Here is a 24749-nt window from a genome sequence, read left to right on the forward strand (position 1 = left end):
GAGGGTCACCATTTTTATTGTGTGGATCCTACCCAGCCAAGATAGGTTTAGCGAAGCCCACCTAGATAAGTCAGTGTGAAGATTCTGGATAAGTGGTGTGTAGTTCCATTTATAGAGGTTAGCTCTGTTTGTTGTGATATTTATTCCTAAGTAGGTTAAATAATTGTCCCTCTTTGTGAATTTAAATTGGGAGGTGATATTATCCTGCATAGTTTTGCTGGTATTGATAAAGAGAGCTTCCGATTTATCTATATTAATTTTCAGCCCTGAAATGTCTTCAAATATGTTAAGCAAAGATAGGAGATTTGGAATTGTTGTATGGGGATTGGTAATAGTCAAAAGGAGGTCATCTACAAACAAGCTAACCTTGTATTGTTCGCCTAAGTTAGTTAATCCAGTAATGTTCTGATTCGTTCTAATGGCTTCTGCCAAGGGCTCCATGGCCAGAGCAAATAACGCCGGGGAGAGTGGGCATCCCTGTCTGGTACCACGCTGAATAGATATGGGAGAGGGGCTCAACGTCGGGAGCTTCAGATATGCTGTGGGAAAGTCATAAAGTAATTTAATACATTCTATAAACTCCCGAGTGAAACCAAATTTAGATAGGACTTGAAAGAGATAGTTCCAGGAGAGTGAGTCAGACAAACTGTTTTAAACCCGAAAACGTCCAAGTGATGTAACGTAAAGTACCTGGTCCTGAGAATTAACCCCGTACTGAATTAAACTCCTGCTTCAGCTCTAGCAGGAGCAGATCCGGTCTCCGACTGTACCTGACAGAGTGAAAGAGAGAAGACGAAAGGGGTTTATTACAGCTTCTGTCTTCTATTTCACTTACATAGTTCACAGTGAGCACTATACAGAGAAAAGAAGCATCGGCAGTGGTGATTCTACTGTAGCACCTGATGATCGCAGTATCTCTGCCTGGCATTGTAGAATTGCAAGGTCCTAGCAGTGCCAAATAACATGTCTCAGTTGCATATATGCTGTATATAATTTTTACCGTTCTCCTTTGATAGATAGCTCCAGTCATAGCAGTCAGATTCAGGTGGCAGCCATACAACACACCAAGCACTCATGCTGTATGAAGCTCCTAAACCTGTTCCATATATACAGTACCTAAAGTGCTGGGTGAAGGTGCTGGCCCTACATACACACAGTATTAGTCCGCCCTGCCCTACTTCTCTCCATAAAAGTACCAGCCACACAGTGCACCACTAATACTTACCTGTCTTAGCTGGGGCATGACATGGTATTACTCAACGCATCTCTCTGATGTGGAAAATGCATAGAAGTAGTCAATTTAGGGCACTCACATGTGTCACACAAGGCTTATACTCAATGTGTATCTAAGAACAGAAAAAAGACCACATCAACCAAGCCCCAACAAGTAAGCCTATGTTCTGATGGTTGGGACCAGCGTAGATTAGTATCTGTGTCGATCACGTTTAGTGAATAGTAAATCACAGCACCCCATTGGTAGGTATGCTAAGTGTTTGCTAGAAATCTATATGTCCATAATAAGCAACTTTTGGGTAAATTATATCAGCAAATCGATAGAAGTGCACCCTTTAGTAGTAGGAATAAGTATCTCAGACAAGGGCAGACTGGGTCCACAATGACACTTTAGGTCACACAGAGCAGAAGAAACGCAAAATGAGCTCAAATATCTCTAAATGGGAAAAATGGCTGTGGACGTAAACACAAAAGATGCTGGAAAATGGAGGTGGGACAAAAACGCTAAATGTCCAGCCCAATATTTGCTCTGTTAGGATAAGGTGCTCCATTCACTTTATAGTATAGTGATATTTTTAGGATTGGATTTCATTCAGCTTTTTTTTTCGGTATCAAGTGCCTAACAAATTCCCACCAAATGCCTTTATGCAGCTGAATTTTCTATTTTTCGTGCAACTATCATTTTCTGCCAGACGTTCAACCTTCATAGCGTTAAACACTTTCTACAAAACCGATCCTCAGGGAATAGTATTGCATTTCCAGCCAGCCAGCCCTATATGTCTCCTTTACTTTAGCCAAAAGTCCAATCATGTAGTTCTTCTAAGAAACTAAAAGGTTTGTGCCATTGTCGTCTTTTAATGCCTTCTGTATGGTTTTTTTAGAGTATTCGAAAAGTTTGTCCCTCCATCCAACAGTGGGCCAAGCCAAACAATTTTGCTGGATCAGTCAATGACCTGATGTGTATGGAGACAGACTGACTGTCCTTCAACATCAGCCATCGGAGGAAATAAGGATAGGCCATATTGAATTTCAACGTGTGAATACCTTGCAATTGGTTTGGTGGACCAAATCGTCTAAAAAATGTATCTGGAAATAGATAATGAATAATGATGCAATTTTGAGCAGCTTTTTTTGTGCCCTTACAATTAGATGTATATAAAGCTTATGTGATGTATATTAATCAATTGGTAATGGATGAAATAGATAACTATGTTTTTGATCTCAGTGGTAGCAGAGCGAAGACAACAAAGTACTATATGCCTACTTGCTGGCAAGTGTCCGGTGGGCGTTAAAGTATCCCGAGTTCTTGGTAGTAAACCCTTCCCAACCCTCCTCCTTTGCTCTTGAGTAATGGTTTTAGGGTCTTTTGTGTCATATTTATGCAATGCAGAGGGTACTAATAGAGTAGTTCAGTAAGAGCCAGGGAAGGAGTTGGGTATGGTTTGTGAATGAATGAATGAATGAGAACCTAGGGAATAATTAGATCAGCAAAATAGGTATAGATCTTGACGTGTGTAAGTGGTCCGAAGGAGAGAATTGAATGACAAATTATTTTTATGATAGATATTTTAACTCGTTCGAGGACCAAAATCAAAGCAAAAAGGATCTTGAATTCTAATTGCTGGGTACCTCCAACATTCAGGGGACTCTACCTTTCCATCTCCATCCCACGTAGTCCGCTCTAAACTTCCTGTCTACAAAGATTGTATAATGAGTATATCATTGTGGCATTGTTACTGTATGTATGTATTACACTCACTGGCCACTTTATTAGGTACACCTGTCCAACTTCTTGTTAACACTTAATTTCTAATCAGCCAATCACATGGCGGCAACTCAGTGCATTTAGGCATGTAGACATGGTCAAGACAATCTCCTGCAGTTCAAACCGAGCATCAGTATGGGGAAGAAAGGTGATTTGAGTGCCTTTGAACGTGGCATGGTTGTTGGTGCCAGAAGGGCTGGTCTGAGTATTTCAGAAACTGCTGATCTACTGGGATTTTCACGCACAACCATCTCTAGGGTTTACAGAGAATGGTCCGAAAAAGAAAAAAAATCCAGTGAGCGGCAGTTCTGTGGGCGGAAATGCCTTGTTGATGCCAGAGGTCAGAGGAGAATGGGCAGACTGGTTCGAGCTGATAGAAAGGCAACAGTGACTCAAATTGCCACCCGTTACAACCAAGCTAGGCCTAAGAGCATCTCTGAACGCACAGTGCGTCGAACTTTGAGGCAGATGGGCTACAGCAGCAGAAGACCACACCGGGTACCACTCCTTTCAGCTAAGAACAGGAAACTGAAGCTACAATTTGTACAAGCTCATCGAAATTGGACAGTAGAAGATTGGAAAAACGTTGCTTGGTCTGATGAGTCTCGATTTCTGCTGCGACATTCGGATGGTAGGGTCAGAATTTGGCGTAAACAACATGAAAGCATGGATCCATCCTGCCTTTTATGGAGCATCTTTGGGATGTGCAGCCGACAAATCTGCAGCAACTGTGTGATGCCATCATGTCAATATGGACCAAAATCTCTGAGGAATGCTTCCAGCACCTTGTTGAATCTATGCCACGAAGAATTGAGGCAGTTCTGAAGGCAAAAGGGGTCCAACCCGTTACTAGCATGGTGTACCTAATAAAGTGGCCGGTGAGTGTATATCACTATATTATGTAGGCACTGTACTTCTTTTGGCAAACAAAAGAGTATTTATCTACAGGACTAGGCACAATTATTTAGAAGATAGTATGGCAATGCAATGTCAAAAACTGGAAGCAATTTCTTTCACCCAGTGTTCCCCACCAATCATGATCCAGCCCCAATATTATATTGAGCTTTCCACCAAATGTGAAAAGCTGAATATAATATTGTGTCCAGTCTTCAATACCATCATTTGTACATCACATTCGTCTTAATTGTGATGCATCTCTGCAACGTGTGCAAGAAAACATTTCACAGACAAATTAACAGGACGAATGCGCCATGACAGATCTTGGCAATCATACCTGTATACAACTATTGACACTAAAGAATATGCTTAATCTTTAATTTTTCTCTCTGCAGAACACACACTTCTCTGACTTTGTGGACAAGCAGACCGGCTTTACAACAAACAATCTTCTGACTACACCCATTATGTATGGAAAAGAGGTTCTAGCAGTCATAATGGCCATTAACAAACAGCAGGCCGACGCCTTTACCAAGGAAGATGAAACTGTAAGATAACAAACTATTGTGTACAAAAGTTTTTGACAGGTGTTGACATTTTTTTGCAAAGAATACTTTAAAAAATAGAAGTGTTACTAGTTTATTTTTATTAATGAACAAAATGCAAAGTGAATGAATAAAAGAGAAATCTAAATCAGATTGATATTTGGTGTGACTGCCCTTTGCCTTCAAAAGAGCATTCTAGATACATTTACACAAAGTCAGAGATTTGGTAGAATTATCAGGTGAGTGAGAAACCAATTATACTAAGTAGGTGAGAATGATCATTTTTTCCATACATAGGTTCAAAATCAGTCATTAACTGAAACAGAAACAGCTCTGTTGGGGGTTTAAAATTAGGTTAGGAACAGATAAATGCTACTACAAAGGTGAGGTTTTGAAAGACAGTTTAACAGACCATACACCATAGAAAGACTAAGCTCAGTAACAAGACACAAGGTAGTTATTCTGCATCAGCAAGGTCTCCACCAGGCAAAGATTTCAAAGCAGACAGGGATTTCAAAATATGCTCTTCAATCTTTTTTGAAGAAGCACCAAGAAATGGGCAACGTTGAGGACTGTAAACGCAGCGGTTGATCAAAGAAACTTAGTTCAGAAGATGAAAGACATCTTTCATGTGTGTATCTTATCTAAATCATTTTTATAAATGATCTAGATAAGGGAACCAAAGGTAAACTAATCAAATTTGCAGATGATGCATAGCTAGCAGGGATAGCTAACACTAGAGAAGACAGAGAAAGGATGCAGAAAGACCTAGATAAGCTTGGAGAATGGGCAGCGACCAATAGAATGGAATTTACCAGGGAGAAATGCAAGATTTTGCATAAGGGCAAGAAAAATGAAAATTACATCTAGATTATAGGAGACATAGAACTAAGCAACAGCACGTGTGAAAAAAAACTTGCATATACTAAGAGATCACAGACTGCACATGAGTCAACAGTGTGTTGCGGAAGCAAAAAAAGCAAACACATTTCTAGGATGTATTAAGAGAAGCATGGAGTCTAGATCACATGAAGTAATTATCCCTCTACTCCTCCTTGGTCAGGCCTCATCTGGAATACTGTGTCCAGTTCTGAGCACCACATTTTAATAAAGACATTGAAAAACTGGAGCAAGTTCAGAGAAGAGCTACCAGGATGGTGAGCGGACTGTAAAGTATGTCCTACGAGGAACGATTAAAGGATCTGGGAATGTTTAGTTTGCAAAAAAGGAGACTAAGGAGAGACTTAATAACTGTCTACAAATATCTGAAGGCATTTCACAGTGTAGAGGGACCATTCTTATTCTCATTCATTTGCACATGGAAACATGAGGAGCAATGGAATGAAACTGAAAGGGAGAAGATACAGATTAGATATTAGAAAAAACTTTTTGACGGTGAGGGTGATCAATGAGTGGAACAGGCTGCCACGACAGGTGGTGAGTTCTCCTTCAATGGAAGTCTTAAAACAGAGGCTGGAAAGACATCTGTCTGATATGGTTTAGTGAATCCCGCATTGGTCAAGGGACATGATGACCCTGGAGGTCCCTTCCAACTCTAACATTCTATGATTCTATCATTCTATGATCATGCTTATTTTCCTATGAAATCGGAAGATCTTCAGCAGTGCCACTAGCTCAGAACTTCACCCATCTACTGTTAGGAGAAGTCTGGCCAGAAGTGATTTTTACAGAAGAATAAAGCCATACCTTCAACATACAAACAAGGATTTAGTTTGGGCAGAAAAATGGCAGCAAGTCCTCTGGAGTGATGAGTCAAAAAGTGAAATATGTGTCTAACAGAAAGAAGTTTGATTTCTGAAGGGCAAGAGAGCAGTACAATAATCAGTGCCTGCAGGCAACAGTGATACATGGAGGAGGCTCCTTGTAAGTTTGGAGCTACAGTTTAAAAAACGGAGTGGGGGTTTGGTCAAGATTAATGGTGTCCTTATTGCTGAGAAATACAGGCAGATACTTATTCATCATGCAATACCATCAAGGAGGCATCTGATTGGCTCCAAATTACCCCAATGACTCCAAAGATTAAGAACTATCTTCACCGTAAAGACGTTCTCCAAGGTCTGTGGAATAACCTCAATAACTGTGTACAAGCGTGCATAGAAGAACTGCTGCTTTTTTGAAGACAAGTGGCGGTCACACCAAATATTTATTTGATGTAGATTTCACCTTTGCTCATTCACTTTGCATTTTGTTAATTGATACAAATAAACTGTTAACACTTCAATTTTTAAAGCATTTTTACTGCGCAGCATTTTCCCACACCTGACTAAAACTTTTGCACAATGCCGTATATTTTATTATTAAACCTTATATAGATATGTGTTATGTATGCAATATATTTCATCTATTATTGCAGGTCTTCACCAAATATCTGGAATTTATATCTGTTGTTCTAAGACAACATCATATCAACTACCTTTATAGCATTGAATCACGAAAAAGTCAAGTAAGTAGATGTGCTTCTAAAAAATGGCAGCATGCAACCCAAGGTGACTGACATATATTGGTTTAGTTTGGTTGATGGGGGTCTGACTACTTGGATACTACCAAATTGGCAGGACAGAAACTTTCATCCCTGTTAGAATGGAGGAGCAGTACGAAAATGCAACTTACGCTCCTTTCATTTCCTTTGGCACTGTTGAGAGCTGTGCTCTTTTTTTTTCCTGACAGGCCCATAGAGAATAAAGGTCATAGACATAGTCATAGACATAGTACGTCCGATGGCAGATCCCCTGCTTTGATGCAGGCTCCGGCGGTGAGCCCGCATCAAAGCCGGGACATGTCAGCTGTTTTGAACAGCGGATATGTGCCCGCAATAGCAATTAACTAGTTAAGTGCCGCTGTCAAACGCTGACAGTGGCATTTAACTACCGCTTCAGGCCATCCGGCCGGAAATGCTCACACCAGTGACCCCCATCACGTGATCAGGGGTCATCGGTGCGTTGGCATAACAACCAGAGGTCTCCTGAAGACCTCTATGGTTGTTGATGCCAGATTGCTGTGATCGCCACCCTGTGGTCGGCACTCATAGCAATGCTGCAATTCTACTACATAGAGGTGATCTGAGCATCGTCTCTATGTAGTAGATCCGATCAGGCTATGCCAGCTTCTAGCCTCCCATGGAGGCTATTGAAGAATGGCAAAAGTAAAAAAAAAATGTTTTAAAAATATGAAAAAAATAAAAAAAAATAAAAGTTCAAATCACCCCCCTTTTGCCTCTTTCAAAATAAAGCAATAAAAAAAAAAAAATCAAACCTACACATACTTGGTATCACCGCTTTCAGAATCGCACGATCTATCAATAAAAAAAGGGATTAACCTGATCGCTAAACGGCATAGTGAGAAAAAAATTCAAAATGCCAGAATCACTTTTTTTTGGTCGCCGCGTCATTGCATTAAAATTTAATAAAGGGCGATCAAAAGAAAGTATCTGCACCAAAATGGTATAATTAAAAATGCCAGATCACAAAAAAGGGATCGGAAAATTGCGCAATTCTTTTTGTTTTTAGCAAAGTTGGGAATTTTTTTTTACCACTTACATAAAAAAGAAACTAGACATGTTTGGTGTCTATGAACTCGTAATGACCTGGAGAATCATAATGGAAGGACAGTTTTAGCATTTAGAGAACCTAGCAAAAAAGCCAAACAAAAAACAAGTGTGGGATTGCACTTTTTTTTGCAATTTCACCGCACAACCTCTGGTTGTCATGCGCACGCATCGCTGACCTACGATCACGCTACGGATGGCTGGAAGCGGTAGTTTGACAGCGTTTGACAGCGGCATTTAACTAGTTAATAGCGGCGGGTGAATCGTGATTCCACCCACCGCTATTGCGGGCACATGTCAGCTGTACAAAACAGCTGACATGTCCCAGCTTTGATACGGGCTCACCGCCGGAGCCCACATCAAAGCAGGGGATCTGACCTCGGACGTACTATCCTGTCCGAGGTCAGAAAGGGGTTAAAGATGATGCACAAGAAAGCCTTCAAACACTTTGCTGAAGACAAGTAGACTAATGGCATGTCTTACTGGAATCATGTCCTGTGGTCTGCTGAGAGCAAGATAAACTTATTTGGTTCAGATGGTGTCAAGCATGTGTGGCTGCAACCAGGTGAAGAGTATAAAGACAAGTGTGTCTTGTCTACAGTCAAGCATAATGGTGGCAGTGTCATGGTTCGGGGCTGCATAAGTGCTGCCGGCTGTTGGGAGCTACAATTCATTGAGGGAATCATGAATGCCAACATGTACTGTGACATACTGAAACAGCATGATTTCCTACCTTCAGAAACTGGGCCTCAGGGCAGTATTCCAACACTCCTCCAGGACGACCACTGCCTTGCTAAAGAAACTGAGGGCAAAGGTGCTGGACTGGCCAAGCATGTCTCCAGATCTAAACCCTATTGAGCATCTGTCAGGCATCCTCAAATGGACGGTGGAGGAGCGCAAGGTCTCTAACTTCAACCGGCTCTATGATCCCGTCATGGAGAAGTGGAAGAGTTTTCTAGTGGCCACCTGTGAAGCTCTAGTGAACTCCATGCCCAAGAGAGTGAAGGAGGTGCTTGAAAATAATGTTGACCACACAAAATATTGAAAATTTGGATAATGAATAATGGATAGTTTGGCTCAATTTGTCCATTTTCACTTAGGGGGGTACTCACTTTTGTTACCAGCTGTTCCGACATTAATGGCTGTGTGTTGAGTTATTTAGAGGGCACCAAACTTACACTGTTATACAAGCTGTACACCTACTACTTTACATTGCATCTGGAGCATTTATAGATGGAGAAGAGCCCACTAAAGTGATAGAAGTCCCTGGCAGAGCTGATTGTTACGTGCTATGCCCCAGGACCTCTGGTATGTTCAGCAGACACTTGATGATCAGATGATCGCCAGGTCCTACAGAAGCATTGGCAGTGCAGCTGCTTCTAATCACTACATTGCGCTTGTAGAACACCATATAACTGGCTAGAGAGAAGACAGAAATAGTGATAAACTGCTTTTGTCCCTTCTCCAGGGTCCCCGTATGTGCCTGTTAGCCAGGAACTGGACCTCCTCCCACTAGATTTCACTAGAAAGAGCTTTAAACCTGGGTCGTAAATTTACAATGATGCAAGATTAAAGCTTGGAACCAAGGGCTATAATTTTACGGCGCTCGATCATTATAAATTTAATATCGTATTTCATTAAGAAGCAGTTTTCTGACATTCATGTTACTCATGTGGAAATCTAATTGCCCTATTATACTTTAAAAAGATAGTCCAAACTTTTGACAAGTTTCACCAAAAGCTTAGGACGTTATATATTAACGATTCCCAGCAGTTCCCGATCCCCGCTGATCATGACCTACTGCTATGACGTTCTGACACAGACATGTGACGATCAGGGGTGGGATTAGTGATCATTTAGGCCACGGCACACGTTGAGTATTTGGTGAATTTTTTTGTAAGCATAAACCAGGAGCGGGTGAAAAATACATAAGTGGTGACGTGTTTCTATTATACTTTTCCTCTGATTGTTCCTCTCCTGATTTTGCCTTACAAATACTGATGTCAAATACTGACCAAATGCTGACCGTGAGACCTTAGAAGCAATGCAGCACCAAAAAGACCTAACTGGCATTCTGCTTTTTTTGGATAAACTATCGTGCAGTTATATCGGATTAACACTGCAAGATATAGAAAATATATCAAAGTAAGAAAAATACAATGAAGCTGCTTTCCATCAGACAGGTAATTTTTGTCTTGCATGTACTGTAACAATGACCGTTCTCCGCGCTTCCTCTCCGCAGATCCTGCTTTGGTGCGCCAACAAGGTGTTTGAGGAACTTACCGACATTGAGCGTCAGTTTCACAAAGCTCTTTATACTGTCAGAATATACCTGAACTGTGATCGCTACTCTGTGGCTCTGCTGGACATGACAAAAGAAAAGGTGACGTCTACAGATGTAATATGAAGGTTGATAAAGCCAAGGCTTCATTATAAGCACAGCATGAAGGCAGGAGAAAGTACTACTATGCTGGGTACTCAGCCTTCAGGTCACAGGAGGTTGACCACACAAAATCCTGTGAAGATCAGTGCAGCATTTTTTTGTCCAACTTTATAAACTAAGGGCTTGTTCACACTCTACATTTTTGTTGCTTTTTTCCCCCACGCGTTTTACAGCACAAGCAAAGTGAATGAGACTTCTGAGATCATGTGCACATGCTTCTTATTTTTTCTTGCAGATTTGAAGTGTGTCAATTCTTACCCTTACACTTACACAATATCTATCTGTCTAACATTTCTTTTTATCTATTAACTACTTGAAGATCCGGCATTCAAATCTAAGTGGGTGATGAGGGAAATTGGAGTGGAACACGTGCCGCTGAAAATGTTGAGCATTCTCTTAATCAGTTTCGGGACCAGGTCATTTTCCCCAATTTTCCTCTTTCCTGAACGAAGCACATTTTCGGGCTTTTGGTTTAAAGAGCTGTAAAAAATTTTTAGTCTTCGGATATTGAAATAATTCTGACCTTTTTTTCCTCCAATGTGAGTCCTAATTTTTTTGTTATTTTCACACTCTCCTTTTTTACATTTTTTTTGCTGATATTGGTAGGAAAATATAGAAAATGCTTGTCTCTTTTTCACATTCTAATTTATGACCATCAATGATTACTAAAATAAATTTTAAAATTAGTTTCCCTCTACGTAACAATTATTTTTATACATCAGACACTTTTTTTTTCAGTGGGATCTGGGCTAGTAATAGTAATACTGAATGGCCAGGTTCTTCTTCAGTACCAGTTGCCCTATATACTGTACTGCAGAAAGCGTCTGGATATCACATGTGATAAAATCTGTAGTTGAAAAGGAGAACATCACTGTGCAGAGTACTAAAAACAGAGCAGATCATGTACAGTATATTTATGACATTTGCCTTCATTGACTTTTCACTTTTTCTTTTATCTAGGAGTTCTACGAACAATGGCCAATCCTACTAGGAGAAGTACCACCTTATAAAGGACCAAAGACCCCTGATGGAAGGGTTTGTAAGGCCTTTGCTCTATGCTGCATATTGAATAATACACGTATATGTTTATTTTGGCTATAAGGGCAGTTGGTGTAGAAAATAAACTCTCTCCTCATGTAGAATACTTCTATAGGATCCTAGAATCATAGAATGTTAGAATTGGAAGGGACCTCCAGGGTCATCTGGTAGAACATCAGTAACACAGATGCAGCAGATAAGCCACCCATAGTAATCTCTGGACCAATACTGTCCTTTAGTTTGTCTTAAATTTGAGGGTACGACAAAGTGGGACTTATCCGCTGTGGACACAATAGGTCTTAGTCCTGTTCAGGGGACCAGCATCTTGTGTTGGCATGAACTTGTCATCCAGCCAGTGCCTAAGCCAAGTGATGTGCCAAGAGTACAGAGCCGGCCAAAAAAATCTTTACACTTGCGCAGCAAAAAAAAACTTTACATATAAAATCCACATCATAATTTCACTTTTTAAAAGTGTACACAATGGGGGAGATAATAAAAAACTGTCTAATATTAAAGCTAGCTTTGTTGCAAATATCAACCAATCAATGCTCAGTTTTCACTTCTCTGGTAAAGCGAAAGCTGCACTCTGATTGGTTGTTATGTGCAGCTCAGCCAGTTTTGCTATTAGGCAGTCTTTTATTATCTCCCACAGTTTTTAATTATCTCCCACAATGGGTTGAAAGAAGCTTAAAATGGAAGAGAAATCCGTGCCTTGACTCTGCTCGAGAAGGGGGATTCGGTGATTGCTGTAGCTAGAGATCTGGGAGTGTCAAGAGAAGCAATTTATCAACTGAAGCGGTCGGCGGCATCATTGCCTCCTGGGATGGTACTGCAGCGCCCCAGAGTCCTGGTCGTTGCAGTAATGTTGCTCTTCCACAAGGGGGAGTGATGTTACGTCTGATGGTACTAAAGGAGTTCACCTTGCCAGGTATCACAGTCACACACTACACTTTACACTCCAGTCCACCAGGGGGAGCAAAGCTTCTATCCACTAGGGCACTCCTCACACACGGGTAAAACTGGTGGGTTGGATAGGAAATGAGGCAGAGAGAAGCAGACTGGGCTTCGACCAGACAACATCGAGGGAGAAGCAGCCTGGGTTTGACCTAGAGAGGTCCCACCAGGGGTGGGATCCTGACAGAGGTCTAGCAAGAGATAGAACGTTACGGAGCTGCGCCTGCACATCATTGCGGCAGCATCCTAAGAAAGGACACAAAGCAAAGTATATTGTGGAGAGTGAGAACCGAAGTCACAGCACAAGGAGATAACACCGGGAGGAGTCCTGCCCCGAGGTAGGCAGCCTCCTTCCGAGGTGCGTAGCCAGTGGCCGGAACACCGAGGGAGTACTGACTCTACGCATTTCTCCAAACAATGGCAGGACAGTCAATTCCAAGTTGGCTGCCCAACCTAAATACCTAAGAAGACACGGAGGCAATTGTGGGAGAGGGGCGTCTCTAGGGTCCCTATAAATTAACTCCAGGCCTACCCCGTCATACGGGTTGTCCTATCCATATCATCTGGGGGACAGAGAGAGAACATCAGAAATATTCACGAAGGTTGTGAGGACTTTCCCGTGGTGCTCAGCAGGGAGGTACTACAACACACAGGCGCTAGTAGGAAGGCTACTGATTTCCTCCTGGCTAAGGGAACTCTGGATGTGCCTTCGGACCGGCCGGACTCAGCCAGCCCTGTGAGCGGTACTTTGGACTGTGGACTCTGAAGTCTTCAGTAAAAGGTAAAGAGACTGCAACCTTTGTGTCCTCGTTATTCATCATGCCTTACAATGACCACTATCATCATCCACACACTTCGAGAAGCCCTAGGGACATACTTCACCTGTGGGAAGGTATACCATCTGGCTGCCATTCCATCACCCCAGCGGACCCCCAGCAGCGTCGGTAACCCTGAGCGAATACCACAGGTGGCGTCACGAACACCGTACAAACTTACACCTTTAATTGGGTGCTCCTCAGCAGGGCCACGGACCGGGTCGGGCCACCGTGACATCCCCAGAGCCGAGTACCCCATTGCCCTGCGCCTGGGGGCGATCCAGTACCGCAGAGGAAGTCAGGCTCTGGCGCACCTAAGAAGACTTCACCAAGGACTGATACTGTATCAGTCCTTGGTGAAGTCTTCTTAGGTGTATCAGTCCTTGGTGAAGTCTTCTTAGGTGCCCCAGAGCCTGACTTCCTCTGCAGTACCATCCCAGGAGGCAAATGATGCCGCCGACTGCTTCAGTTGAAAAATTGCTTCTCTTGACACTCCCAGATCTCTAGCTACAGCAATCACCAAATCCCCCTTCTCGAGCAGAGTCAAGGCACGGGACAGTACAGTTTCTTTGGTGTCCCTTGGTGTCATTGAAGCGTGTGAGGGATAACTCAGCAGTTAGATGGCTGTTGTAATTTTACCAAATAAAGTATTAAACAGTAAGTCAACTTTTAGGGGATTTTTTAATGTGTTTCAGTGCCTTTCCTTTTAAGCAAATTGGGCGGAATTTGGGTAGAAAGCCTCTAGCTGTACTCTACTGTGTGCATGCACTCAGGGAGGGACTGTGCGCTCCGGTCTTATAAGATGTCTGTTGAGTGATCGGTGGTGGTTTCAAGACTTGGACCCCACCGATATGCTCAGGATTAAAGGCCCTAAAACGTATACAAAGTCTCTGTATACTCTTCAATTTAGTAATATTCTTTTCAAGATTGATTGTTGTCATTCAATAGGAACCTTCACAGAGTATATAAGGGAAATGCAAATCTTTTCATTATACGGCGGTTCAATGTGATTGTAGAAAACCACAATGCCTCCCTTGTAGCTCCTGACCAGTGGTCAACAACCTGCAGCTCTCCAGCTAATGTGGCGCCACCACACCCAGCGTTCCCTGGCAGCTGCCTGACAACTGGAGGCTGCGAGAACAGCTGGAATACCGCAGATTGCTGACCCCTACTTTAGACACCACAGTGTCTAACCTGTTGTTTTCTCTTGTTGTCTTCTTGAGTAATTGTCATGGACACAACTCAACTGGTGTTTTTCTTTTTTTTTTGCTCAGGAAGTTAATTTTTACAAGATAATTGATTATATTTTGCACGGGAAAGAAGAAATCAAAGTCATCCCGTAAGACATTAACCCTTTATACCACAACCACTGCAATTGTTGGACCCTGTCATCACTCTATATTAATTCCTGTTATGTTTTGTCATTAAAGCACTCCCCCTGAGGATCACTGGTCGCTCGTGAGTGGGCTGCCCACCTATGTTGCTGAAAATGGATTTGTAAGTTTTTTCTATGATATGCATATAAATAATGTGTAACTTCCTAATATGCCTGAAATCCAACTGTTTCCTTTGGGATAAGTGGGATAATGTCACAGTAAAGCTAGAACAGCCTGCAGCCACCACTAGATGGAGCTAAGGGGAGCATTGCATACATTGACCTCAATAATAATGCTGAATAGAATAAATGGCGGCTGTTGGGGGACAGAACTTTAAATTAAAATTATATTAGATGCAGACCCTTTGTAAATAATAAATGCATAGGAGTCATGAATGTGATCACTTATTTGATGTTATTTTTTCATGAGTCAGATTTGCAACATGATGAACGCATGCGCCGATGAATACTTCACATTTCAGGTGAGAAAATCAATCATTTACATTCATTTTTTTTCAGGAATTTATCCTAATTCTAATTACTTGTACAAAATTATATTTTACCATTATTCCGATGCAGGTTTAGAGGGTAAGTAATCTTATAGATGTAATCACATGCATTCTTCTATCAGAGTCTATTTTTTCTGTAGAGATCTATCATATATATTCCGCTGGAACAATAAAAGGATGATTTAACTTTGTCTTTTTAGAAAGGGGAGGTGGATGAGAGCGGATGGACTATTAAAAATGTCCTGTCCCTGCCCATTGTGAACAAAAAGGAAGAGATTGTGGGGGTAGCGACGTTCTACAACCGGAAGGATGGGAGACCATTTGATGAGTATGACGAGCAAATCACTGAAGTAAGGACTAAACTGTGCAAATATTTAACAGCAAAAGTTATATATATATCTATATATCTGTATATTGCAATTAGACATGTTTTGTTATATACATGTTTATTTCCTTTGTGTTTACTGGAGCAACACAAAAAAACAGGAAAAAAGGGCAAATTAAACATAATTTCATGCAAAACCCCAAAAATGGGCAGGACAAAATTGTTGGCATCGTTCCAAAATTATGGGTTAATAATTTTGTTTCAAGCATGTGACGCTTGTTCAAATTCACCTGTTGCAAGTAACAGGTGTGGTCAATACGAAAATGACACCTGAACCCAGATAAAAAGGGGAGAAGTTGACTCAATCTTTGCATTGTGTGCCTGTGTGTGCCACACTAAGCATGGAGAACAGAAAGAGGGGAAGAGAACTGTTTGGCCCTTGGCACCCCAGTCCAACACTGAATGTATATATTTATCAACAAGTGGAGAATCACAGGGGAAAGAAGGAGAGTAAATAGTAGCGGTCACAGTGGACCATATGTATTTAGTATGTATTTAGATACAGTTAGGTCCATATATATTTGGACAGAGACAACATTTTTCTTATTTTGGTTATAGACATTACCACAATGAATTTTAAACAAAACAATTCAGATGCAGTTGAAGTTCAGACTTTCAGCTTTCATTTGAGGGTATCCACATTAAAATTGGATGAAGGGTTTAGAAGTTTCAGCTTCTTAACATGTGCCACCCTGTTTTTAAAGGGACCAAAAGTAATTGGACAGATTCAATAATTTTAAATAAAATGTTTATTTTTAGTGCTTGGTTGAAAACCCTTTGTTGGCAATGACTGCCTGAAGTCTTGAACTCATGGACATCACCAGACGCTGTGTTTCCTCCTTTTTGATGCTCTACCAGGCCTTCACTGCAGTGGTTTTCAGTTGCTGTTTGTTTGTGGGCCTTTCTGTCTGAAGTTTAGTCTTTAACAAGTGAAATGCTGCTCAATTGGGTTGAGATCAGGTGACTGACTTGGCCATTCAGGAATATTCCACTTCTTTGCTTTAATAAACTCCTGAGTTGCTTTGGCTTTATGTTTTGGGTCATTGTCCATCTGTAGTATGAAACGACGACCAATCAGTTTGGCTGCATTTGGCTGGATCTGAGCACACAGTATGGCGGCTCTGAAGACCTCAGAATTCATTCCTGTGTCACATCATCAATAAACACTAGTGACCCAGTGCCACTGGCAGCCATGCATGCCCAAGCCATCACACTGCCTCCGCCGGGTTTTACAGATGATGTGGTATGCTTTGGATCATGAGCTGTACCACGCCTTCGCCATACTTTTCTCTTTCCATCATTCTGGTAGAGGTTGATCTTGGTTTCATCTGTCCAAAGAATGTTCTTCCAGAACTGTGCTGGCTTTTTTAGATGTTTTTTAGCAAAGTCCAGTCTCGCCTTTTTATTCTTGATGCTTATGAGTGGCTTGCACCGTGCAGTGAACCCTCTGTATTTACTTTCATGCAGTCTTCTCTTTATGGTAGATTTGGATATTGATACGCCGACCTCCTGGAGAGTGTTGTTCACTTGGTTGGCTGTTGTGAAGGGGTTTCTCTTCACCATGGAGATTATTCTGCGATCATCCACCACTGTTGTCTTCCGTGGGCGCCCAGGTCTTTTTGCATTGATGAGTTCACCAGTGCTTTCTTTCTTTCTCAGGATGTACCAAACTGTAGATTTTGCCACTCCTAATATTGTAGCAATTTCTCGGATGGGTTTTTTCTGTTTTCGCAGCTTAAGGATGGCTTGTTTCACCTGCATGGAGAGCTCCTTTGACCGCATGTTTACTTCACAGCAAAACCTTCCAAATGCAAGCACCACACCTCAAATCAACTCCAGGCCTTTTATCTGCTTAATTGAGAATGACATAACGAAGGGATTGCCCACACCTGTCCATGAAATAGCCTTGGAGTCAATTGTCCAATTACTTTTGGTCCCTTTAAAAACAGGGTGGCACAGGTTAAGGAGCTGAAACTCCTAAACCCTTCATCCAATTTTAATGTGGATACCCTCAAATGAAAGCTGAAAGTCTGAACTTCAACTGCATCTGAATTGTTTTGTTTAAAATTCATTGTGGTAATGTCTATAACCAAAATAAGAAAAATGTTGTCTCTGTCCAAATATATATGGACCTAACTGTACATATTAAATATAGTTGTTTAATCATCAAAAATCAATAAAATTACAAAGTGCTTGGAAAAATAAGAAATTTAGCGATTTACCTCTTATTAAAAATCCTCAATGTTCCCAAGGGCTGAGAAATGTTCTTTTCTATTGTGTACTGCTTGTTGCCAACGTTAACAGCTACCTCTGCAGTCCATCAGCGATGGATGATTTCCTAGGTGAGATAAGCTCTTACAAGCTCCTTGCTGTTGAGCAAGAAAAACTGGAAAGACAATAGGCAGAATAGGGTCTTAACCGAGTTGAAACAGGGAGACAAAAGAAGTTATGCTCACCTGGGAGGTTGTAAAGTCACGACACCTGTATAAGTATCAAAAAGGCTACAGTAAACCTACCATGTGAAGAAAATGATGAGGCTGGAGAGGAGTGTGTTAAAATCTGAGGTCCAAAGATAATCAAGAGATCGGAAATGTGGAAATGTGGTTTATTAGTTGACGTGTTTCGAAGTGACACACTTCTTCATGAGGCCGAACCACAATCTGTACCACTATTGATTAAAGGTGTGTCGGAATGAGATGCATCAAGTTAATTAAGAAGTGTGCACTTTTTAATGAATTTGAGGCACCTTTCAGCTGCCATGAGGCCCCGCAATGTCCACCCCTGGCCACACCACCTCTGGCTATGTGGGAGTAGCATGCTGAGACTGGGGAAAAAACGCCAAGCGTTATAAAATTATTACACAACTACGACTTGTGCAAACATTTTTATGACATCTCATACAGTTTTACGTCAGAATTCTGGTGGAAACTGTTTGATGTTTCGGGACCTTAGTATATTGTTCTGGTTATTTACTGCATATTAGACACCTGCTCAGATGGGACAAAAATGTTTTGATGATGGCCCTGGCTGAAGCCCTACAGAGAACCCAGTGGTTGATGTACAACCATTATATCTAGTCACGACACAAGTCGGGTGACATTGTACAATTTCATATCAGAATGTAGAAGTCCATCAGAAAGAAGAACTGTCAATTCTTGACTGACCAACATACTTTATAGTTATATAAGTTTCTACTGTCTAGGAAACACTTGGGACTGTCTGACATATTTGTCTTGTGTCATAGCACTGACAACATCTTTCCTATTCCAGACCCTGACCCAGTTTCTAGGATGGTCGGTTCTGAACACTGATACTTATGACAAAATGAATAAGCTAGAAAACAGAAAGGACATTGCCCAGGAGATGTTGATGAACCAGATGAAGTGCACGCCTAAAGAACTCCAGAGTATTCTGGTAAATGTCTTCAAGGCTGTCCTCTACTTAAGATCAAGACTAAGATGTGAGGTCTAACCAAAGCAATGCTTCCATTTTAGAAATCGAATGAAAAGTTAAATAAGAACGTAGACGACTGTGAGCAGAAGGACTTGGTGAAGATATTGGTAAGATTCGTGGAGGGACATAAATGTAAACAATTATCAGTTCAAGTTATGAAATATAAGTATAATAAAAAGCTAAGAAAAAATTCAAGGTCTTCCGATTAGATAAGTCAACGTAATATGGGAAAATCGGCAAGACTAGTTTTTCTTTGTGAAGATTTTCTTACACTGTGCACTGGCCATGCTGCTCTACTGAAGCTAAGCTGCAGTACTTGAGACTGGCCACTACATGGTGTGTGGAGCTGTGATGCTACGGCTCTGTACACGGTGTACTTACAGCCGGCGCAGACCATGCTAACAACTGATTGGTGGGGATGCCTGGTGTTGAACCCCAGCTGATTTATGGCTAGACAAACAATATTATAGTCATAGGCAACCCTTTAAATAGATGGAGCACTCCCTTTAAGACTGTCATTTTTTTTGCCAGAGGAAAAAGAAATTACAAGGATAAGCCCACACAAATTTGAGTGTTACACATAAGGCCCATTAGGGTTTTCATGGAAATTGTGTAAAGTTTAATTTCTCCTTTGGTGGGAAATGTTACACTTGTTCTTAGATTTCCCTAAAAGATGCAACCATTGGACACCTAAATCTAATACTAATGAATTATTTTAAAAACGTACCTATCCAAAGGAAATAACCCCTTTAAATGTTAATAGATTCACATTAAAGTTATATTAATGTAGAAAATATTAAGTATTAAACTAACAATATTGAAAGGGTTGTCCAAGACTGAGATATTAATGACATATTCTTAGAATAGGTTATGAATGCGAGATAGGTGGGGATCCAACAGTCGAAACCCCCACCGGTCAACATGCTGGCCGGCCACAACCACTTGAAGTAAGCTGGAAAACCACAGCTCCATGCACTGTGTAGTGGCCGTTCTCAGGTACTACAGCTCAGTTCCTACAGCACAAATATTCGGTGTCATCTCCACAGTATATTGCTTTAAGGCCTATGTGGACATTTTTTGTGCTGTTCTATAAAATGGCCTATAAAAGCATAGACACGCCTTTGGAAAACAAATCCATAAGTTAAGGAAAGTCTTCGACCCGACTAATAGGATCCATCTGCTCACAATTGTTTACCTTCTTTTGAACAGAAAGAAGAGCTGCCAGACCCGGCGGCGCTGGAACTTTATGAATTCCGCTTTAGTGACCTGCCAGTGTCCGAGCACGATCTCATCAAGAGCGGCATTCGGCTGTTCGTAGAACTAAATGCTGTCGAAAAATTTAAGGTGCCGGCAGAGGTAAATGGCCTGATATACATAGTGATTTCCTTGTTGTATAGCTATTTTATTTACATGGTTTATATGATACCTGAAACATGAGTATACTAATATTATACAATTCATATATATATACGTTTGTTACAAAGTTACATAGTTAATACACTCGAAAGCCCAAAAATTACAAATGCCCATGAAGTTCAACTAATTGATAATGGATAAAAAATAATAAAGTGGATGGGGTTCTTGTACAACCACAATGCACGATCTAGGCCGCCCCAAAAGAGATAATCTTTCCCTCCTGATCCCGATCGTCAATCCACTGAACTAAAAAATTCAGAAAAAAACTTTACACTAGTGATGAGCGAACGTGCTCTGATAAGGTGTTATCTGATGAATACTGCTGGAGAAAATAGCGCAAAATAGGGTCTTATCCGAGACAATTGGGGTTAATACAATAAGATTGTGCTCACCAAATAGAGCTATTATTATAACATTGATATCAGAAGACCCAAGTACATGTTATAGAGTCGAGAATGTGGCGAATAATAACGCCCACCCCCAGACTGACTCAATCCGCTCCAAGAACATCACGTAAATAAGGAGAAAATGCGGAGCATCGATGAAAAATAAGTAGCATATTTTATTTTAATTACTAATGATCCATATAAAAGTTAAAATTGTTTGTACCATAAAGTAACACACTCATAAGATGACGCCAATCAAAATGCTGAGAAGCCACCCACAGCGCCCCAAAGAGGGAGACCCCATAATCTAATAATGTCAAAATGACAAATGATCTATACTAGCTATGCCAGCTAAACAAAATGTATAGTCATGACCGCAGAGTTCCCCAAAAAAGTGTTAAATGTCAATGAATCCCATAGCAAGTAAAGGAGTCTGATATACATGGGCCAGGCTTACCAGTAGAGGGGACGTAGTGGGGGGGCAGCCGGAAGATGGACCCCGACGGCTGTCCCCACCACTCATATATTATTGGGGGGACATTATTGTCCCCCCACTCATATATTATTGGGGGGACAGCCAAAAGATGGACCCCGACGGCTGTGCCCCCCACTACGTCCCCTCTACTGGTAAGCCTGGCCCATGCATATCAGACTCCTTTACTTGCTATGGGATTCAGTGATATTTAACACTTTTTGGGGGGAACTCTGCGGTCATGACTATACATTTTGTTTAGCTGGCTTAGCTAGTATAGATCATTTGTCATTTTGACATTATTAGATTATGGGGTCTCCCTCTTTGGGGCGTTGTGTGTAGCTTCTCAGCATTTTGATTGGAGTCATCTTATGAGTGTGTTACTTTATGGTACAAACAATTTTAACTTTTATATGGATTATTAATAATTAAAATAAAATATGTTACTTACGCATTTTCTCCTTATTTACATATTATTATAACATGTAGGATTATCCGCTGCCACAGATCCACAGGTCCACAAGTGACCAGACCAAAGGGTAAGCGTGGAAATAATCTGCGCTGCCGAATAACTGAAGGTCCGGACGTGTTCTCATAAAGAAGTGTGGTTTATTCTACGCGTTTCGAAGTTCTATGACTTCTTCACCAGGAAGTACCACAAACGTCATTTGATGGTCTGTGGTCACCCCCTGCAGGACCACTCCTCCTTCATAGGGGGTGTCTTGCTAATTGCCGATCATCTCTACCTGTTGTCTGTTCCATTTGTACAACAGCAGGAGACATTGATTGTCAATCAGTGTTGTTTCATAACTTGACAGGTTGAGTTCACAGAAGTGTTACTGACTTGGAGTTACATTGTGTTGTATAAGTGTCCCCTTAAATTTTTTGAGCGCTTTATAATGCCCACATATTACTAGTGTCCAAGTACAAAACTTTACATTTATCTCCATTACTCTAAAACTATGATCATGAACATTTTCCTGGATTCCTCCCCAGTAATTTCATTGAAGAACATACAGTACCATCCCACTTCTCCACAGTGGACAGCTGAATTCAGCATCACCGCATGTGTAGATAAGGTAGACTTTACAGAGAACTTGCCAAGATGAACATGTCCGTAGTTTGAGCTGTCAGAAATATTACATAGAATGAAACAAGCTGACTGGGTTGATACATAGATTCGTTGGAAATTATATGGGATAATTTAGATTATACTAATTTGAATTCTTGCTATTTTTATTCTTAGGAGTCCAGTGGGCGGTCCAATTCAGTCTTTGAGTGTAAGACCTCCCACTGGACTCCTAAAAATAGGAAGAGAAGGCTTTCAAATCAATAAAATTCAGGTTATATTCAATATTTTCTCATAAAAATAAATATCAGTCTGCCCAGCTTTTCCTGCTCTGTACAATGCTGCTGTCGGCAACGTGTCTGCCTCTTTCCGCTGAAATATTCATGAACACTCAGGCAAGCTTCCTAAACTTTATGGAGAGTGCAAAAGAGATTTCTGTAATCCATGCAAGCATGGACTGACAGATATCTATTTTATGGCTGTCCCATGAAGGAAACTTATTTTTCTGACTTCACAAACTGCAGACAATCAACTCTTTTGAACTCATATATAAAAATGAGAACCCCAAGTGATCAATGAAAGCTGTTTATACATTTTCTGTGCAGCAGCCAACAATGGTGAACCAGGGGCTTCAAAACTAATAAAGGTGGGTCCCGAGACTCCTGACCAATAAGGCATGAAGACAGGCGCTGTTTAAATGAAGCAACACCCCTTTAATGAAACTGACCCTTTTAAGATAGGTCATCAATATCTGATCACCCGCTTTGCTTATCTGAAGGGGTCACGTTTTCACTTGGGATTGAGCTACTCTAAACTGACACCAGACAGAGCCATAACAAAATGTATAGCGCTGCGCCACGGCAAATAATGAAGGTGACGCGGATCTCGCTGGAACGCCACTGCCCCTTTATTTAACCGATCAGCCAGAAGATAGGCTCAAGATGAATATCATCTTCCCTAATTACCTAATTATGTTTTGCTTCTTGTTTTAATTTTCACTAAATGATGATGGAGAGGAAAATTTTTCCAAAATCTATTCTGCAATGAATGGCTTCAGGTCAGGGATGGGCAGCTCTGTGATGCATAAAATCAGCTTTTCGCGAACCTTGGGATGTGGCCTTTTCCTTGTGGGCCTACAGGCCAGTGATATTATACAAAGCCAAATGCAAAAATTGGCATATCAACCTGAAATAAAGGAAACTTGATATAGTTAAACACAGTTTTATTCTTTGCATAAAAAATATATAACTTGGTTAGAAAAATATCCATTTTGTGGCTTCAGCTCTTGGGTAGATCGAGGTGTCTCCAGAGTTAGGCCAGGGTCACACTAGCAGTATTTGGTCAGTATTTTACATCAGTATTTGTAGCCAAAACCAGGAGTGGGTGATAAATCCAGAAGTGGTGCATATGTTTCTATTAGGCCGGGGTCACACTAGACCGTAATACGGACGAGTGCTATGCGATAAAAAATCGCATAGCACTCGGCCCAATGTTAATCTATGGTGCAGCTCCCATCATCCGATATTTTCTCCACCGTATTTCGGATCCGAGGGAACTCGCAGCAGGCTGCGATTGTCAGCGTATCTCGGCCGAGACTCGCCAATGAAAGTCTATGGGTGCGAGAAAAAATCGGATTACACACGGACCATGCGTGTGCATTGCGAGAAATACCCAGCGGTGTTCTATAGAAAAGCCGGTAATTCAATTGCCGGCTTTGCATTTCTCCTTCACAAACCCGACAGGATATGAGACATGGTTTACATTCAGTAAACCATCTCATATCCCCCTTTTTTTGCATATTCCACACTACTAATGTTAGTAGTGTGTATGTGCAAAATTTCAGCACTGTAGCTGCTAAAATAAAGGGTTAAATGGCGGAAAAAATTGGCGTGGGCTCCCGCGCAATTTTCTCCGCCAGAATGGTAAAGCCAGTGACTGAGGGCAGATATTAATAGCCAGGAGAGGGTCCATGGTTATTGGCCCCCCTGGCTACAAACATCTGCCCCCAGCCACCCCAGAAAAGGCACATCTGGAAGATGCGCCTATTCTGGCACTTGGCCACTCTCTTCCCACTCCCTGTAGCGGTGGGATATGGGGTAATGAAGGGTTAATGCCACCTTGCTATTGTAAGGTGACATTAAGCCAGATTAATAATGGAGAGGCGTCAATTATGTCACCTATCCATTATTAATCCAATTGTTTGAAAGGGTTAAAAAACACACACACACACACACATGATTAAAAAGTATTTTAATGAAATAAACACAGCGGTTGTTTTAATATTTTATTGCTCTCTCATTCCATTTTCAGACCCTCGCTTGGCAAAACAATAAACACACAATATACATACCCTCTCTGATGAACTGTCACGTCCCACGAAGTAATCCATCTGAAGGGGTTAACTAATATTACAGGCAGAGCTGCGATAA

The 24749-nt window shown here is 41.2% G+C and overlaps 1 protein-coding gene across 1 annotated transcript in view; it reads left to right on the top strand.

Annotated features, from left to right (window-relative positions):
* PDE6C (phosphodiesterase 6C) overlaps positions 1 to 24749 on the top strand; it is a 116077-nt gene that overhangs the window by 40678 nt on the left and 50650 nt on the right. Inside the window, exons 3-13 of the mRNA XM_077257063.1 lie at positions 4291 to 4443; positions 6815 to 6904; positions 10248 to 10388; positions 11409 to 11483; positions 14530 to 14594; positions 14686 to 14752; positions 15065 to 15112; positions 15340 to 15489; positions 18795 to 18938; positions 19019 to 19084; positions 20187 to 20333. Coding sequence (XP_077113178.1) covers positions 4291 to 4443; positions 6815 to 6904; positions 10248 to 10388; positions 11409 to 11483; positions 14530 to 14594; positions 14686 to 14752; positions 15065 to 15112; positions 15340 to 15489; positions 18795 to 18938; positions 19019 to 19084; positions 20187 to 20333 — 1146 coding nt within the window. The remainder of the gene's footprint in view (positions 1 to 4290; positions 4444 to 6814; positions 6905 to 10247; positions 10389 to 11408; positions 11484 to 14529; positions 14595 to 14685; positions 14753 to 15064; positions 15113 to 15339; positions 15490 to 18794; positions 18939 to 19018; positions 19085 to 20186; positions 20334 to 24749) is intronic.

Source organism: Ranitomeya variabilis, chromosome 4, assembly GCF_051348905.1.
Source record: "Ranitomeya variabilis isolate aRanVar5 chromosome 4, aRanVar5.hap1, whole genome shotgun sequence".
Lineage (NCBI taxonomy): Eukaryota > Metazoa > Chordata > Amphibia > Anura > Dendrobatidae > Ranitomeya > Ranitomeya variabilis.